This window comes from Pygocentrus nattereri, chromosome 25 (genome assembly GCF_015220715.1).
Source record: "Pygocentrus nattereri isolate fPygNat1 chromosome 25, fPygNat1.pri, whole genome shotgun sequence".
Taxonomy (NCBI): Eukaryota; Metazoa; Chordata; class Actinopteri; order Characiformes; family Serrasalmidae; genus Pygocentrus; species Pygocentrus nattereri.
Genome location: NC_051235.1, coordinates 26,805,720 through 26,824,028, shown reverse-complemented (window position 1 = coordinate 26,824,028; position 18,309 = coordinate 26,805,720). Strand labels below are relative to the sequence as shown.

At 41.3% G+C, this 18,309-nt stretch overlaps 1 protein-coding gene across 2 annotated transcripts in view; it reads left to right on the top strand.

Annotated features, from left to right (window-relative positions):
• The window catches only part of myo1ea (myosin IEa), a 122,065-nt gene that overhangs the window by 37,501 nt on the left and 66,255 nt on the right, over positions 1-18,309 (top strand). For both annotated transcript variants that reach the window (XM_017711660.2, XM_017711659.2), the window contains exons 3-4: positions 5,504-5,593; positions 9,726-9,820. In XM_017711660.2, coding sequence (XP_017567149.1) covers positions 5,504-5,593; positions 9,726-9,820 — 185 coding nt within the window. The remainder of the gene's footprint in view (positions 1-5,503; positions 5,594-9,725; positions 9,821-18,309) is intronic.

The window sequence follows — 18,309 nt, the reverse complement described above, 5'->3', positions numbered from 1 at the left end:
CAGTAGAATGTGTCGTACTGAAGAGTTAAACTTGGCATTGTCATAAGATGTCAACTTTGCAGCAAACTAAGCAATCCAGATAATTAGAGATTAGATAAGAGATTTACATTTTGATGAACGCAGTGTGAAGGAACTCCAGTGGCCTACACAGAGTCCTGACCTCAACTCCATTGAACTGGAACATTGGTTGTGAATCATGTCTTCTCATCCAACATCAGTGCCTGAAACACAGATGCTCTTTTGCCTGAATTGGCACAAATTCCCACAAAAAAACGCTGCTTTTGTGGAAAGCCTTCCCAGAAGAGTGGAAGCTGTTGGCCACACAGTGTGGGGGCGTGACTCCTTATTAATGACCAGGGCTTTGGAATGGGATGTCCATCAAGCTCATGTAGGTGTGATGGTCAGATGTCCACATACTTTGGCCATGGAGTGTACTTTATACAGTTGCAACCTCTTCTTCTTCTTCTTCTTCTTTTGGCTGCTCCCTTTAGGGGTCGCCACAGCGGATCATCTGCCTACATCTTGCCCTATCCACTGCCTCCTCTACTTTCACACCAACCATCTCCATGTCCACCTTCACTACATCCATAAACCTTCTCTGAGGTCTACCTCTTCTCCTTCTACCCGGCAGCTCCATCTCCAACATTCTTTGACCAATATATCCACTATTCCTCCTCAACACATGTCCAAACCATCTCAACCTGGCCTCTCTGGCTTTATCTCCAAACTGCTCCACCTTCACTGTCCCTCTGATCTGCTTATTTCTAATCTTGTCCATCCTTGTCACTCCCAGCGAAAATCTCAGCATCTTCATCTCCGCCACCTCCAGCTCAGCCTCCTGTCTTTTAGACAAAGCCACAGTCTCCAAACCATACATCATAGCAGGACGCACTACTGTCTTGTAAACCTTCCCTTTCACTCTTGCTGCTATCATTCTGTCACACATCAGCCCTGACATCCGTCTCCACCCACTCCATCCTGCCTGCACCCTCTTCTTCACCTCTTTTCTACACTGCCCATTGCTCTGGATGGTTGACCCAAGATATTTGAAGTCATCCACCTTTACAACCTCTACTCCTTGCATCTTCACCTTTCCACCTGCCTCCCTCTCATTCACACACATGTATTCCGTCTTGTCTCTACTGACCTTCATTCCTCTCCTCTCCAGTGCAAACCTCCACCTCTCCAGATTCTCTTCCACCTGCTCTCTACTCTCACCACAGATTACAATGTCATCTGCAAACATCATGGTCCATGGAGCCTCCTGCCTGACCTCATCTGTCAACCTTTCCATCACCATTGCAAACAAGAAGGGGCTCAAAGCTGATCCCTGATGTAACCCTACCTTCACCTTGAAACCATTTGTCACTCCAACTGCACACCTCACCACTGTCTCACTATCCTCATACATGTCCTGCACCACCCTAACATACTTTTCAGCTACACCTGACTTCCTCATACAGTACCACAGTTCCTCTCTTGGCACCCTATCATATGCCTTCTGTAGATCCACAAAAACACAATGTAGCTCCTTCTGACCTTCTCTGTACTTCTCTACCAAAACTCTCAATGCAAAAATGGTATCTGTGGTACTCTTTCTGGGCATGAAACCAAACTGCTGCTCACTGATCTGGACCTCTCGCCTTAGCCTTGCTTCAACAACTCTTTCCCATACCTTCATGGTGTGGCTCATCAACTTTATACCTCTGTAGTTACTGCAGCTCTGCACATCACCCTTGTACTTAAAAATGGGGACCAGCTTCTCCACTCATCAGGCATCCTCTCACTCTCCAGGATTTTGTTAAACAACCTGGTTAAAAAGTCCACTGCCTTCTCTCCTAAACATCTCCATACCTCCACAGGTACATGACGAAACACCCAACACATTTTTGCCAGTTTCTCTCACCACCTTAGCTGTAGTTTCCCTGTCCTCAGGTAGCTCCTCACTGCCCCCAAGGGCCTGTTGCAATTTTTCCCTGAACTGCCTGCAACCATCCTCCTCCTTCAGCTTCCACCATCTATGTCCACCATGTCTTCACTCTCTTCCTTTTCTTTGTTTCTAATCTCATCCTACAGACAACCACCCTATGCTGCCTTGCTACACTTTCCCCTGGTACCACTTTACAATCTCCAATCTCCTTTAGGTGGCATCTCCTGCTAAGGATATAATCCACCTGTGTGCACTTCCCTCCACTCTTCTTTGTCACCATGTGTTCTTCCTTCTTCTGAAAATACATGTTCACCACAGCCATTTCCATTCTCTTTGCAAAATCTACAACCATCTGACCTTCCGCATTTCTGTCTTTCACACCATACATACCCAGCACCTCTTCATCCCCTCTGTTCCCTTCACCAACATGTCCATTGAAGTCTGCACCAATCACCAATCTCTCCTCTCTAGGGACACCATCTATCACTTCATCCATCTTACTCCAAAATTCCTCTTTCTCCTCTAACTGACAACCAACCTGTGGTGTATATGAACTGACCACATTCAAAATTACACCATCAACCTCCAACTTCAGGCTCATGATCCTGCCTGACACTCTCTTTACATCCAGAACTCTTTTCCCAAGCTGTTCCTTTAGGATTCTACCTACTCCATTTGTCTTCCTCTCTACACCATGATAGAACAGTTTGAATCCACCTCCAATGTTCCTGGCCTTGCTTCCTTTCCATCTGGTCTCCTGAACACACAGCATATCTACTTTCCTTCTCTCCATCATGTCTGCAAGCTCTCTGCCTTTACCAGTCATTGTCCCTATGTTCAGAGTCCCTACTCTAACCTCCACACTCCTGCCTTTCCTTCTCTCTCGCTGCCTTCTAACCCGCCTTCCTCCTCTCCTCTTTGATGGTCTTTGACCTACAGTAGTCCAATTTCCACCGGCACCCTGCTGGTCAACAGCACCAGAGGCGGTCGTTGTTAACACGGGCCTCGACTGATCCGGTATGGCAATCATATTTGTGATCCGCATGATAGTTTTGGCACAAGTTTTACGCCGAATGCCCTTCCTGACGCAACCCTCACCATTTATCCAGGCTTGGGACCGGCACCAGAAGTACAGAAAGTACAACCCTAATGGCTGGTTTCTCACAGTTGCAACCTCTAGTGTTATAATTGAATGGAGAATGGAGTTGTGTTTGTATCATGTAGGCCTAGTGTGTTTGTCCCCCAGTGGGCACAAGTTCATTCGGCTTTTCAGGCCTTTTCTGAACTTTTTAAAGCCAGTTGGCAGCATTAACTCATTTGTGTTTGTTGGAAGCTGGAGGAACAGTGTGTTTTGGGCCAAAATGGTCTGAAGGCTATGTTAGGACTCTTGCAAGCTTTGTTGTTTTCCCACAAACTTGGACACAGTTTTAATCAAAGTTAGGTTCTTCTACTGGGAGGTTATGAAAGCTTTGCTGCTTCAGAACCCAACCAGGCATTGCTGGCTTATATCTGTGCTATATAAAATATGAAACCAGTGTTCTTGGCAACATCCAACTCTGCGCTCGCATTGCGGGAGCCGTTGGCTCTCTATATGACCCTCCAGCAGAATTCACTTTGAATTCTCAATGAAACCTCATCTGTCATAAACTTCTCTGGCCTTATTAGGATTATGGTGTCTTAGCGGACTTGGGCCATTCAAAGCTTTAACCCTAAATCAGTCCATGATTGTGGTCAGAAAATAGCCACAGTGCTGCAGTGTTCTAGTCAGCAGCATATGGGACTGAGGTCAGCATGAGTCAAGCTCAATACTTCCTTTATTTGCACTGAGCAGCAGCAGCCAAACAGCTCCAATCTCTCGCTCTGGCTGCACAGCCGATCCCCTCCCCGCACTGTTGTCATCACCCGATTGCCCATTTTTAGATCATTTCTTCATTTGCCAAAAAGGCAGTGACTTTTTCTCTCGCATTTGTGATATGAATGGTTGAAAATGATTATTTTCACCCCTTGATCCCCAGACTTGATCATAAGGCAGATTATTCAGAAACTGGTAGGTGTGCAAATATTTGACCTTTAATTAATTCAGTTTAGTCATGATTCAGATTTCACCAGAGTTGGACTATGTTGCTATTTTTATAAATAGCAATGCGTGTGACTGGAAGAAGTATTTGCATAGTATAGGAAATAAACAGTAAAACAACAGACAATGCATGTTTTTGAGTTCTACTGTTCATAGTTGAAGTTTAGTAAAATGAGCGCATGCTTCATTAAATATTGATGGAATCGAAAACAATTGCAGTGCAGTGAAGACATTTTATCCTAGTAATGGCTTTAAATTGTTTTGTTAACTACTATGAATTCTTTAATAACACAAATTATTCAGTAGCTGCTAAAAATAAGGGGTGTTATAATTTAATGTACTTGATTCAAACGTTTGACATTATAATAGATAGATAGATAGATAGATAGATAGATAGATAGATAGATAGATAGATAGATAGATAGATAGATAGATAGATAGATAGATACTTTATTGATCCCGAAGGAAATTTAGGGTTTAATTTAATAAATATTAAATTTATTTTAATTTAATAAATATTAAATAATGCTGTGCTATTCACACAGCAACCGTTTGATCTGATCCGATATACTACAATACAGTTCAATACAATATATTGTATTGTCATGTCCCTAGCTATCAGTAATTCAGTACGTACTGTTAATTAGTCTGTACCTACTGTAAATTATTCAGTAACTTTTCTAAATTATGCATTAACTAATAAATATTTTAGAAAACTCCTGTAAATGAGTCCGTAACTGCTTTAAACTGTTTAGTAATTGCATTAAATTATTGACTGCTGTATGTTTTTTCAGTAGCTACTGTGAATTATCCAAACCCACACACTATAAATGATTCAATAAGTATTAATTATGCAAGAGCTACTGTAAATACATTGGTAACTACTATGAATTATTCTGTGATTATTATATATATTTATGCTATAAATCAATTCCCTATCTGCTCTAAATTGTTCACAAACTACTCAAATTTATTCACTAACTACTATGAAACTGATGTGCAAGTTATGTTGTTGTGAGTGAGCAAATGATATGTAGATCCCCAAAGAGACCGCTAGGACACCATGCGTCGCACAGAAGGCCCGCAGGCCAAGTCAGGCCCATGACACAGTCCTGCAAATTCATTTAAATTTTCTGTTCTTATTGGCCCATTTCACCCTGAGATGCACTACAGTCCCCAGCATGCACTGCAACACCATGTACATTCTGACCCTTTCCCTAAGAATAGTCTCTGGGCTCTTAAAACAATAAAAAAATACCTAAACCAATTTACTTTTGTGTATAATTATTTTTGAATAAGTATTTCTTGCCTATTTTGCTACTGCAGTAAACTAAAAAAACAGCTGGCCCACAGACATTGCTGAGATTTTCTAATACTGCCCTTTTAGTGGTTGAGTTTGGCACGCCTGCCTTAGGTCTTCAGGGGTTAATAATGTGAGAACTCCAAAGCAGTGTTACCTGCACCTTGAGCAAATAGCCCTTGACCTCTGTACGCAGACATACATCGGACCTGTGCTCATCTCTGTTAACCCTTTTAAACAGATGCCTTACTTCGGGGACAAGGAGGTGGAGATGTACCAAGGAGCAGTAAGTATCCTACAAGATCCGCAGCCGTAGGAAAGAGCTTGTATAACTCCTCTTGGAAGCGGTGGGACTCGGAACGTGTTGTCATTCATCATTATGTAACTCAGTAAGAAGTGTGTGAAACACACTGTTTTAGGACACTTTGTGTATTAGAAGCTAATGGGACAGATAATTTCTAAAGTAATGATTTTCTTACAGCACAAACAAAAGAGTTTTTAGAGGAATTAGGTGTGGTGCGCATATTTGTGCTCACTACATTCTTAGCCAGGAGGAATGCAGCACAGACCTGTCCTATGCTGTGAAGTCACCTGGCAGCATCTCCACAGAACAGCATGTTCGAATTTGCCTTTAACTGCTCTTGGCCTGCTTACTGAGCGCTGGCCGGCTCTCTGTGGGCACTTCATACAGGCCGTTAGTCCTTGGAGTTTGCAGCTTAACGTTAAATTATTCCTCATACGTTTTTTGGTATCCAGTGTACAGTGTATGTACCAATACTGTATGACTCTACAAGTCCTGCGTGAAATATTACAGAGTTCATTGTAATACAACATATTATACAACAGTTACACGTTTTATTTTATTTTATTTATTTTTTTTATTTTATTATCAACTTTTATCTCTGGGGGCATCTCAAACCAATTGTGTATGCTCAGAAAATCCGCAATTAACACCACCTTTAGCAGCGCATCGTGGAGGCTTGTGACAGCATAAAAAATAAATAAATAAATAAAACAGCGTCCTGTGAGTTTTGACTCACCCTGTACAGTATTTGAAACAAAATTTGTGCTGCATAATGTCCCAAGCTAAAGTCTTGGCCCCAAGCTAACACACTTGCCACTAGCTGACATGCTACTCACAAAGCAACAGTTTGATCTGACCTGATATATTACAGTACAGTTCCATACAGTATAATACACTGTATTGTCCCGAGCTGTCAGTGATTCAGTTGGTGCTTCAAATGAGTCAGTAACTACTGTAAATGATTCAGTAACTTTTATAAATCATCCATGAACTACTAGAAGTCCTTTAGGCAACTCCTATTAATGACTCTGTAAGTACTTTGAAGTATTTAGTAATTACCTTATACTTAAGGACATGAAAAGTAAATGAAAGTCGTGGGCTGGAGGTTAGGGAACCGGCCCTGTGACCGGAAGCTCACCAGTTGATCCCCTGAGCTGACAGTACATGACTAAAGTGCCCTTGAGCAAGGCACCTAACCCCCCAACTGCTCCACAGGCGCTGCTGATAGGGCCGCCCACAGCTCCGGGCAAGTGTGTTCACTAGTGTGTATGTGGTGTTTCACTTCATGGATGGGTTAAATGCGGAGGTGAAATTTCCCCATTATGGGACTAATAAGGGTCACTTTAATCTTAATCTTAAATACAGTTCATCAAAGAAAACAGAAGCAATTTTGGAAAACCAAGCTTCAGTAAAAAGTTGTGTTGTGCCACCTGGGGATGCACTGGGGAGAATTCCAGTGGTCTGAAAAAGTGTTTGCCCCCTTCCTGATTTCTTATTCTTCTGCATGTTTGTCAAGATTAAATGTTCACCAAACAAATGTAAGTATTAGACAAAGATAACACAAGTAAACACAAAATGCAGTTTATAAACAATGGTCTTTATTATTAAGGGCAAAAGAAGTCCAAACCTACAGGGCCCTGTGTGAAAACGTGATTGCCCCCCACCCTACCTACACCCAGGCCTGATTACTGCCACAACTGTTCTCAATCAAGAAATCACTTAAATAGGACCTGCCTGACCAAGTGAAGTAGACCAAGTGATCCTCAAAAGCTAGACATCCTGCTGCGATCCAGAGAAATTCAGGAACAAATGAGAAGCAAAGTAATTGAGATCTATCAGTCTGGAAAAGGTTATAAAGCCATTTCTCAAGCTTTGGGACTCCAGCGAACCACAGTGAGAGCCATTCTCCACAAATGGCGAAAACATGGAACAGTGGTGAACCTTCCCAAAAGTGGCCAGCCAACCAAAATTACCCCAAGAGAGCAGCCACGACTCATGCAAGAGGTCACAAAAGACCCCACAACAACATCCAAAGAACTGCAGGCCTCATTTGCCTCAGTTAAGGTCAGTGTTCATGACCCCACCATAAGAAAGAGATTGAGCAAAAATGGCCCGCATGGCAGAGTTCCAAGACCAAAACCGCTGCTGAGTAAAAAGAACATAAAGGCTCATCTCAGTTTTGCCAGAAAACATCTTGATGATCCCAAGACTTTTGGGAGAAAACTCTGTGGACTGACGAGACAGAAGTTGAACTCTTTGGAAGGTGTATGTCCCATAACATCTGGCGTAGAAGCAACACAGCATTTCAGAAAAGGAACATCATGCCAGACTTGCTGTGGTAAATGGAACCATGAATTCTGCTGTCTACCAAAAAATCCTGAAGGAGAATGTCCGGCCAACTGTTCATGACCTCAAACTCAAGGGTTCTACAGCAGGACAATGAACCAAAACACACCAGCAAGTCCCACCTCTGAATGGATTAAGAAAAATAAAATGAAGACTTTGGAGTGGCCCAGTCAAAGTCCTGACCGAAATCCGATTGAGATGCTGTGGCCTGACCTTAAAAAGGCAGTTCATGCTCGGAAACCCTCCAATGTGGCTCAATTACAACAATTCTGCGAAGATGAGTGGGCCAAACTTCCTCCACAGCGCTGTAAAAGACTCATTGCCAGTTATCGCAAACACTTGGTTGCAGTTGTTGCTGCTAAGGGTGGCCCAACCAGTTATTAGGTTTAGGGGCAATCACTTTTTCACGCAGGGCCCAGTAGGTTTGGATTGGACAAATTTTTCTTTATTACTGGTTTAGCAAATTTCGTTTAGTATATGCTGCCATTGTGTAGAGGGAGGACAACAAATTGCCAACATACAAGCAAACAAAAGTTACAAGGGGGAATAAAGGAGGGACAAAAATTGAAGAAATTGTCGGAGAGGAGAAAAAAAAATCAAAACAAAAAATAATAATAAATAAATAATAATAATAAATAAAAGAAACATGCAAAACATGTAAAACAACAACAAAAAAATTAGAATTTTTTTTTTAATTTTTAAATAAATTTACTAAAGCTTATGTAATTACACATGTGTATCAAGTTCAATGTTGCAAGTGTATCTTAATAGTAACAGATTCTCTCTCATGTAATTACATTTGTAATCATACTGAAACAGCAGTTGTTGTCAGAACCCCCCCCCCAACAGTAATAACTCACATCAAGACATTACAACACTGTATCCTAACATTTAGCTATCATTTACGTTGCTAGTGCTGTAACCAGTTTCTTTAAACCATTCTGTACTGTGACAGAACAGCAGACGTCCCCTTGTCTTAACATGTAACGTATATAACATTAATTAAATGTGTCTATATTACCACGCTATTATTACACAGTACCTATAAACCAGGGTACAGTGTAATTACAGAATGGTATTAATCAATGTGATGTGTTTGGGTTACCTTGTTTACATTTACATTTACAGGCAGGCCAAGGCGGTGTTAGGAGTCTTGCCCAAGGACTCTTATTGGTGTAGTGTAGGGCGCTTACCCAGGTGGGGATTGAACCCCAGTTTACAGTGTAGAAGGCAGAGGTGTTACCCACTACACTAACCAAGTTACACACAGTTATGTACATAAATGTAATGCTACATAAAACATGTAAAACAACCCCCTTTTACTCTTGGAAAAGACTTCTGATCTGTAGCGTATCAAAAATATACACTTGCATACATTATACACTTACATAGGCTGTGACCGTTATTAATCATCAGTAGTTACATTCTTATTGCATATGTTATTCATGTGTAACTACCCAGTTATTAGACACTAATATAAAGTGGGACTGAAACATTTAGAAGACCTTTTTAGAATAATAGCCCTGCTGTTTTTGAGCATAATGAATACATAATCAAACATCAGTCAAATCTAAACACCTGTACAGTACAGATGACTATGTTTTGGATTATCTAAGACTGGTATGAATCGGATACCACCGTTTGTCCAAAGTGGCATCTCTGACTCTGATCTCTGAAGCTCATTAGCTCAGTTTATGATTGATACGTCTCTCGCAGCTGTTCTGATCACATTCTCTCTCTCTCTTCTCTCTCTTTCTTTCATATTTAGGCTCAGTATGAAAACCCTCCCCACATCTATGCACTGGCAGACAACATGTACAGAAACATGATGATCGACCGAGAAAACCAGTGTGTCATCATCAGGTATGTGAACAGATTAGATCGTCCCTCCTTGTAGGCCTCATGGGAGATTTTTTTGTTTGGCAGGGAGGTGATAGACCTGCAGCTATGACAGTAATCCACACGTGGCACAGGATGATGTTATGTGACTGTGTGAAGGGTTTTACCTCATGTGAGTGATTGGACTGGACAGTTGATGACTTGTGCTTAATCGAAGGCCTATCTAGCCGAACAGGCCTATCTAGCCCAACCAGGTGATGTGGATGCTGGCTGGCGCCTTAAAGAGCAGCGGAGTGCACTGTGTGTTTGTTTTTACCACTCCTCAGCTCTTAGCAACATTTAGCAGTATTGTTCGCTGCAAAAAAACATGTTCTCATTGTAACAAAGCCTTGTATGTCCCAAAGGGTAGCTGGATTGGAGGAACGGAAAGGAATGGTTCGGGGAAAAAAACGCATTCATTTGAGCAGATTGTTGTAAAGAAACGTTAGAAGTCGGTTGTCACCTAAATGTTTTCCGTACGTCCGCAAAACCTCTCTGTGATGAAGTTTCAGAGACTTGTTAATGTGGTTTAGGAGACAGTGCGGCTTAATGTGACCTGTAAAAATGAACAAAATGCCGTGTAGCCATTGGCAGATTGGCAGATTAGCAGAAGAGCTATCTTTTTGCTCAAACCAATGTGTGCAGTCATACAGAATAATGTATTAAAGTCATCTTAAATAATTGTGATCATATCAGAGAATTGTAATCATCTCAAATAAGTGCGATTAGGCGATTTATGTAATAAGTGTAGGAGCCGGATTGCGCAGGGGAGATGGAGTTTGGCCCAAAGTCTGTTTTCTAATAGGGCTACCTACTGCATTCAGCTATATGGTGAAGTTTTCTTCATTGTTATGCTTCACAGTAAGTACTGTTTTTAAAAAAAGTGGCTTTAAGAAGATATAAAGGTGGTTTGAGTGGGTTGAGAGAAATTTTGGGGATGTATTTACGGAAAAAAGTTGGGTGACTGTTGAAATCAAGTGTTAGCAACATTAGCCCGGTAGCTCCAGTGCTAAACTACGAGCAAAATTTGAACGCCGGGTATGTCTGATGAGATGCGTCTGGGTCAAGTGGAAAATCAAATTTGTCAATTTGACTTTTTACCAAACCGTTCCTTTAACTCTAACGTCGTAGTGCAGCCAGTTCTTATTACAGGTGAATTTGGTTCCTTTCATCATAAATCGTTCACACAAATTAAAGAGCAACTGGGATTTTCAAAAGAGGCCAAAAACACCAGTATTTTCTTTTCCTAGGATAGTGATGACATGTGCAGTCCATCTTACCCATTCAGCATGATTTTACTGTAGTTTTTTCAGATGTTAATTTGCATATTTGCTGCAGCATGTAGAAAGAAAACAAAGCGCAACAGTTTTTTATTCCAGCTTCCTGCTTCTCCTGCTTCCTCAGCACGGGAAGTTCACCTGCAGGGCCCACTCGGCGCCGAGTGCCACTGTAAACAAGAAGTGTGCGTCTGTGAGTGTGTGTTGGGACTGGGCTCTCTTCTGTAGAAGCAGTTGTCATGGAGCTTTAGCAGCGGTGCTCCACTAGGACAGAGGTGGTTATTGGTCATGTGATCCAGTCCCCCCACAGTGGGGAGGACGTGCGACGGCACAATACATTGTTTGTTAATCACAATATTCACAATCCTAGTATCTTCCTTAAATTTCAGTGTGTGCTTACATGGTGCACTTGTTTGAAAAGGAATTCAACTGATAGTTGAAAAATCGGTTTGAACACGAAATGGATCGATGTAGAGAAACTTAGCCACTCAGATTTCTTGTCAGTGGTGCTGATAGGATTCTGCATGTGTTACAACAGCGTGGCTTCATAGTAAAAGAGTGCGGGTACTAGACTGGCCTGCCTGCAGTCCAGACCTGTCTCCCATTGAAAATGTGTGGCACATTATGAAGCGCAAAATACGACAACGGAGACCCCGGACTGTTGAGCAGCTGAAGTTGTACATCAAGCAAGAATGGGAAAGAATTCCACCTACAAAGCTTCAACAATTAGTGTCCTCAGTTCCCAAACGCTTACTGAGTGTTGTTAAAAGGAAAGGTGATATAACACAGTGGTAAACACGCCCCTGTCCCAACTTCTTTGGAACGTGTTGCAGGCATCAAATTCAAAATGAGTGAATATTTGCAAAAAAACAATAAAGTTTATCCGTTTGAACATTAAATATCTTGCCTTTGTAGTGTATTCAATTGAATATAGGTTGAAAAGGATTTGCAAATCATCGTATTCTGTTTTTATTTATGTTTTACACAACGTCCCAACTTCATTGGACTTGGGGTTGTAATGATGATACTAGTAAATGAGCTCAATCTGAAAATAATCTCCGTAATTAACGTTTTTTTAAAAGTACACAAAAAAACTGTCAAAACTATTGTACCTCAAATAGGAAGTAAAGTATTATGCATTATTAATGTATTATATACATTAATAACCATTGATGTATATAACAACTTTCTGTGATGTGGCTCTTAGAGACATTAAACTCGTCAGATGTCTGGTTCCCATCACAACCACTGTAAACATTACTGACTTCTCTATGAGCATTTCAGAACAAGCCATGCTGAATGACTTTGTTTACATCTTAACCGTGTAATTCTTTAAAATCTTTTTGAAAAATTGTTGGATTGTTCCACTTTAAGTCTGTAACACTCCATTCTGTTTATTTTACCATTTGGGTTTAAACTAAAAACTGATTAAACAAAAAACTTAAAAACAATTTTTTTCAATCTTTATTCACAATGTCGTCTATGCTCTTAAAAATAAAGGTGCCAAAAACGGTTCCTTATAGAACCTTTCACTGGAAAGTTCTTTAGAGAACCTTTTTTGTTCATGAGATGTGTGAATGTGAAGAACATTTTTAAAGGTTTAAGAATCTCCACGTAAAGTAAAGGTTCTAGGAAGAACTTTAAAATGGCAAAAAAGAACCTTAACATGGTTCTTTAGGGAACTAAAGAACCACATTTCTTCTAAGGCATTCCATAAAGAACCCTTTGTGGCACTTTTTTAAGAGTGTATAGTGTTTATTTTCCATCAGAAATGTTTGGTTCTGTTTATATTTTTTAAAAATTGTATACATGTGGGCAGGACATGACTGAGGTGCCCTTGAGCAAGACGCCTAACCCCAACTGTTCCCTGGGCACTGTGGATAGGGCTGTCCACTTCTCTGGGCAAGTGTGCTCACTGTCCTCTACTGTGTATCTTCACTAGTGTGTATGTGGCGTTTCACTGCACGGATGGGTTAAATTGCCGAGGTGAAATTTCCCCATTGAGGGACTAACAAGGGTCTCTTAATCTTAATATATGAACATACATATTAAAATAATACAGGCCAGTCACATTATTGGTTTATCAGTGCTTTTTCAACACCACTGTAAAGTGTATTGCAGTGACTGTATGTATCAATATAATCAGAATATCACTATTTTGTTCATATCGTGCAGCAATACTAGGAATATTATCCTTCCTGGGTTTGTGTTGCATGTGCTGCAGGCCTGCTGGTCACCTGAGGCCATAGCGGTCACTGTAGTGCTTACCTCATGGCGAATGGCTCTTCGTTCAGCATTTTTCCTCTCGTTTGTTTGCCCAGTAAGCTGCTGCCAGCACAGTTGGACCACATAAAGGGACTGGAAGTGGAATCGTGATGAACCAGATTAGCAAACAAAGGCCTCCATGAAATTGCTGCTCAGGCAGTGTGTGGTCAGCACAGCTCTTTTCCCATATTATTAAAGATGGCCATCATGAAATGAGCCGTTTTACGAAGGCCACTGTTGTTAATGGCCCTTTTCCCCAGTGCTTTAGTTTACCTATTTTCCTGCCCTTATTCATACTGCAGTCTTTGGGATTGTGCAGCCCAACAGGCTTTTGCGGTTGGAAGGGTTGGGCAGTATCTACTTTGCCTGGAATCTAACCTGTCCGGCATTATGTGGAGCTTTCAGCCTGCTAGCCAAACTAGGATTAGCTCTGAAGTAGGCACCACTGTGCTGTCCTAGTTAGGACGGTTTAATGTTTATCAGTTGTTATTTCACATTGATGGTTTAGCGTTTAATGAGTGTTGAATTGAAAAATGTGCTGGATTTTTTTTCACTCGTTTATATGAATTGAACATAGCAGATTTGTCTGTTGGGCATTTCATTAGATGCAAAATAGATTTGACAAAATTATCGGGTGGTGTTCCAAACCATGTGTTTGCATCAGTTAGATGTTAAATTTCACCCAGGTTGGTAGAAACGTGAGATAGGAGCCTTAATTATTGGGGGGAATCTGGTGGTAAACTGTGGCTATTAGAGCTAGGCCTGCAGTTCTGGCCATAAATATCAAAACTGGGCGATACAACGATGCTCATTTCTGCTCGCCCCTTAAAGGATTTCTAATAGTATGTTAGCATTAAACTAATACTGGTGCACCATTTTTGGCTGCTCTCTATTAAACATGGATATTGAAGCTTGTAACAGACATCAACATATATATTTTACCCTGCCATGTAGCTCTATAAAGGAAGAGCTGCCACTCTGTGACTGTGGCTTGTATTCACAATCACTGATGTATCTAGAACTTCCTGAAGGCCCAGACTGCAGTTTTTTCACAGAAGTGGTCCCTCTCACTGTAAATCAACACATGACCGGTTGACTCTACTGTCCGTTCCTATTTCTGTTGGTAAACTAACATGTCAGGCCTTGGGTCCAGCTCCTGAGGTCCTGACCAGTGGAAGAGCTCACTTTGCTGTATCTACCTGGACACAGCAAAGTGAGTTCTCCCACTGGTTAGGACCGCAGGAGCTGGAATCAAGGCCCAAGGCTTGGTCTCGAGTATAAATCATCAGTCTCAGTCTTGTCCCTGACTCAGGGTACTGCGGACTTGGAAATCGCTCCTGAGATCAGCTGAGTGCAATGCCTGGAAAACTGAATGACAGATTGGTTCTTATATCATTATTGAATATCAACAAAGCCTTCAAAACAGAACAAAACAGTCCTTTCTCTGAATGTTTAAAACCTGTTCTGCTGGTTGAGGATCTAATTGAGCTTTCAGTGATGGCTTAACTGGGTATTATTTCTTTGTTGACGTTCATTAGTCCCAATATTCAGCAGATTGGATTGTAATTGTTACTGTGTTCAGGTTAAAAATGGATGTGTGTTGTTTGGTTTATATTCAGTTGACTTCAGGTGGTGAATACATATGTGAATATCTCGTAGAGAAGAAGGAACACGGAAGAACCTCATCGTCATCTGCCTCCATAAGTTACAATGTAAATTTGGACGAAGACTATAATGCAATAACAGTTAATCATTTATCATGTGTTGCATTTTACATGTCATATTACATGGTTTTTATGACTATACGTTGTGTACAATGAGTTATAATTAATGTACAATTAACTATTTTTTCAGTTTTTATCCCTTCTTCTTTTCATTTTTATGTGCTGAAAAAAAATCTTAATCTGTTCTCGATCTTGACTCTGACTCGAAGTGTCTAGGTCTCTGATGGTCTTGACTAAGATGCTTCCTTTCTCTATCACATTACTGCTTTTCTTGTGGCTCACAGGACTGTTTTAATTCACAGCTCATGCGAAGAACCTGCTTCAGTCACAGATTCTCTTTTTTGGGCCTACTTTCCTCCACATAGCCGCCTCACCTAACTATAGGATGGATTACCATTGTTTCATGAATACAATGGTGACGGAAGCTGGGGAATCTGTTTCATTAAAACAGCCTCTCTCCTCAAGCAGAGGAAGCCATTTAGAGAGGAAATTAGCCCCCGCTGGAGGAGACATAAGGACTGAAAGAGAATGCAGAGAATTCCCAGAGAACCAGTGACACCTCATCACCTCTTTATCAGCCCATCATGGGCCAACTCTGCCACAAAAGGCCACACTAGACATACAGTTTAGTTTAATAATACAAAAGCGGACTTTGTCCGGGTCTCAGCTGGGTTGTTGTTTGAGCTGTGAGGTAATCAGTCTTATCACAGCGACTGGACGAGACTGAAGGGCTTCACAGGAAGCACCAGCTGCCCTGGCACCGTCTCTTTTTTCTTCCAGTGACCATATTTGGCCAATAAATCCATGTGGGAAGTTTAACAATGTGTTTAGCTGTGTAATTACAATATACAATGGGGAACGCCTCTTATAGCAGGTTTAAAAATAGACCCAAACTGAAGCTCCAGCCGTTGGTGTGAAATGAGAGAACACTACAGTTAACATGAGTACCAGACTCTATTACTTACAGACATAGAGAAGTTTCTGTAACCCTGTCTTATGTAACATGTCTCTGTGTTTATCTTATCCAGAGTAGTTGGTAAGCATACCTGTCCATGTTGGTCATTGGAATTGGAGCTTTCTGTAAGCTACCATGCTTTCTGGTTCTGTTTTATATCACATGCTGCCTTTATTGTTGGATGCACTGGGATAGTTTCTGAGCAGGCGTTCGCATTGATTTTCTTATTAGCCCTTTCTATAAATGGGAAGAGCAGATTAAAAGTACATTAAAAGAGAAGTTTAACATTAAAGTGTCCAAGGAAACCTGCTTTGTTCTCGTGTCACAGGGTGACATGTACAGTCTTATGCAAATGTTTGGGCACCCCAGTCAAACTGCATGTTTGGTTGATTTTCTAAGTGGGGAAAAAAGTGAACACATCCTGAATAGAGACCACAAATGTTAAAGCAAAAGCGCTGTTTATTTGCTAAATTTAACATAAATATAAAATGTGGCATGTGCAAAAGTTTGGGCACATACCACTTTCTTATGTTTTTTTTTCCCCATTTGTTTGTCAAATTTAGCAAGTAAATAAAAATTCCATCCATCCATCCATTTTCTAAGCCGCTTCTCCCTCAGGGTCGCGGGGGGTGCTGGAGCCTATCCCAGCGGTCATCGGGCGAAAGGCAGGATACACCCTGGACAGGTCGCCAGTCCATCGCAGGGCAGACAGACACAGTCACTCACACCCAGGGGCAATTTATCATGTCCAATTGGCCTGACTGCATGTCTTTGGACTGTGGGAGGAAACCCACGCAGACACAGGGAGAACATGCAAACTCCACACAGAGAGGACCCCGGTCACCCGGCCGGGGAATCGAACCCAGGCCCTCCTCGCTGTGAGGCGGCAGCGCTACCCACCACGCCACCCACCACGCCCATAAATAAAAATGATGCACTAAAATGACCAGAAATATGTCTAACTTATGTGTTCTCCATAGAGGATGTGTTAACTTACTTGCAGTTAAAAAAATAAATAAAATAATCGACAAAACATGTAATTTAACTGGGGGTGCCCAAACTTTTGCCTTAAACTCTTCACAAGTTGAACTCTGCTTTGACTTTATCAGATTCTGCAGGCATTTGTGTCTTTGGGTGGCTGTATGATGAGACATGGTGTCCACGAGTGGTAGCAGTGCTCTAGTGCCGGCGTGATACAGTAGAAGGCCACTCTGGAGGAAATTGGCTGAAATACGTAGGTGTATAGAGTTGCTGTTGGGTAACGTCACGGCTCTCTGACTGCTTCCTCTGGCTTCCTCTAACGGGTCGCAGCTGTGCCCGCTCAAAAAGGCATTACTGACATGATTACAAACGAAATATAAAAACAAACCTGACTCGGCTGTCATCTGCTGCCAAGCCACACAAGCCTAAATGTACGAGACCCTGCCAAACTCAAAGGGCAGCGGCGAGGAGACAAGCAGGAAGAAAGGAAACAGCCCCAGTGTGACTGAAATGGATTAAGCAGCGCAGCATCACCTTACAGCGTTCTGCAGGGTCTCGTGAGGAGTCGGCCTGTCACGATCACAAAGTTTTACCCCGACGATTGAACAGTTGTGATAGACGGTTTGTTTTTTTCATCGAATGAACATTGAAGTATTAACGTACATGACTGAAGTGGCCAAACTGGCTATTCTGCCATGTTGCTTTAAATTATTAGCTTTCAAATGAAGACGGGCTCAAGCTCAAATAAACAGTGTTTACTGCTGCTCTCTAAAGGTGTTACCAGTCCGAAGCTAGGACTTCTGTTTTGTAACACCTTTTCCGTGGATGACGTGAATAAGAACGAGCATAATTCCCATTGCGTTTGTTGTGATGTAAACATATGATTGTGACGTATGATTTGCGTCAGCTTAAATAATTGTGGTCATTATGGAATAATTGAGACGGAGTTCTGCAGTAATAAACCACTGGGAGCATTCAGCGGTCACTTTCCCAAGATCCAACATATAAATATACAGCGTGATTCAAAAGGATTCATCCAGTTTAAATCGTTACAGAACAGTGCAGTCAACTGTAAATGGTTTAAATGAGCATAAAGTTTATAATGTACAGTACTGTGCGAAAGTCTTAGGCACCCAAGACATATTTTCAAAATCTATTTATTTGTGTAGTTTGTGTTTATTTGCTGAGAAAAGTGATAATATTTGAATAAACAAAATGTATAGAATATTAATTAATATTTATTTTATATATATATTATATATATATAAAATA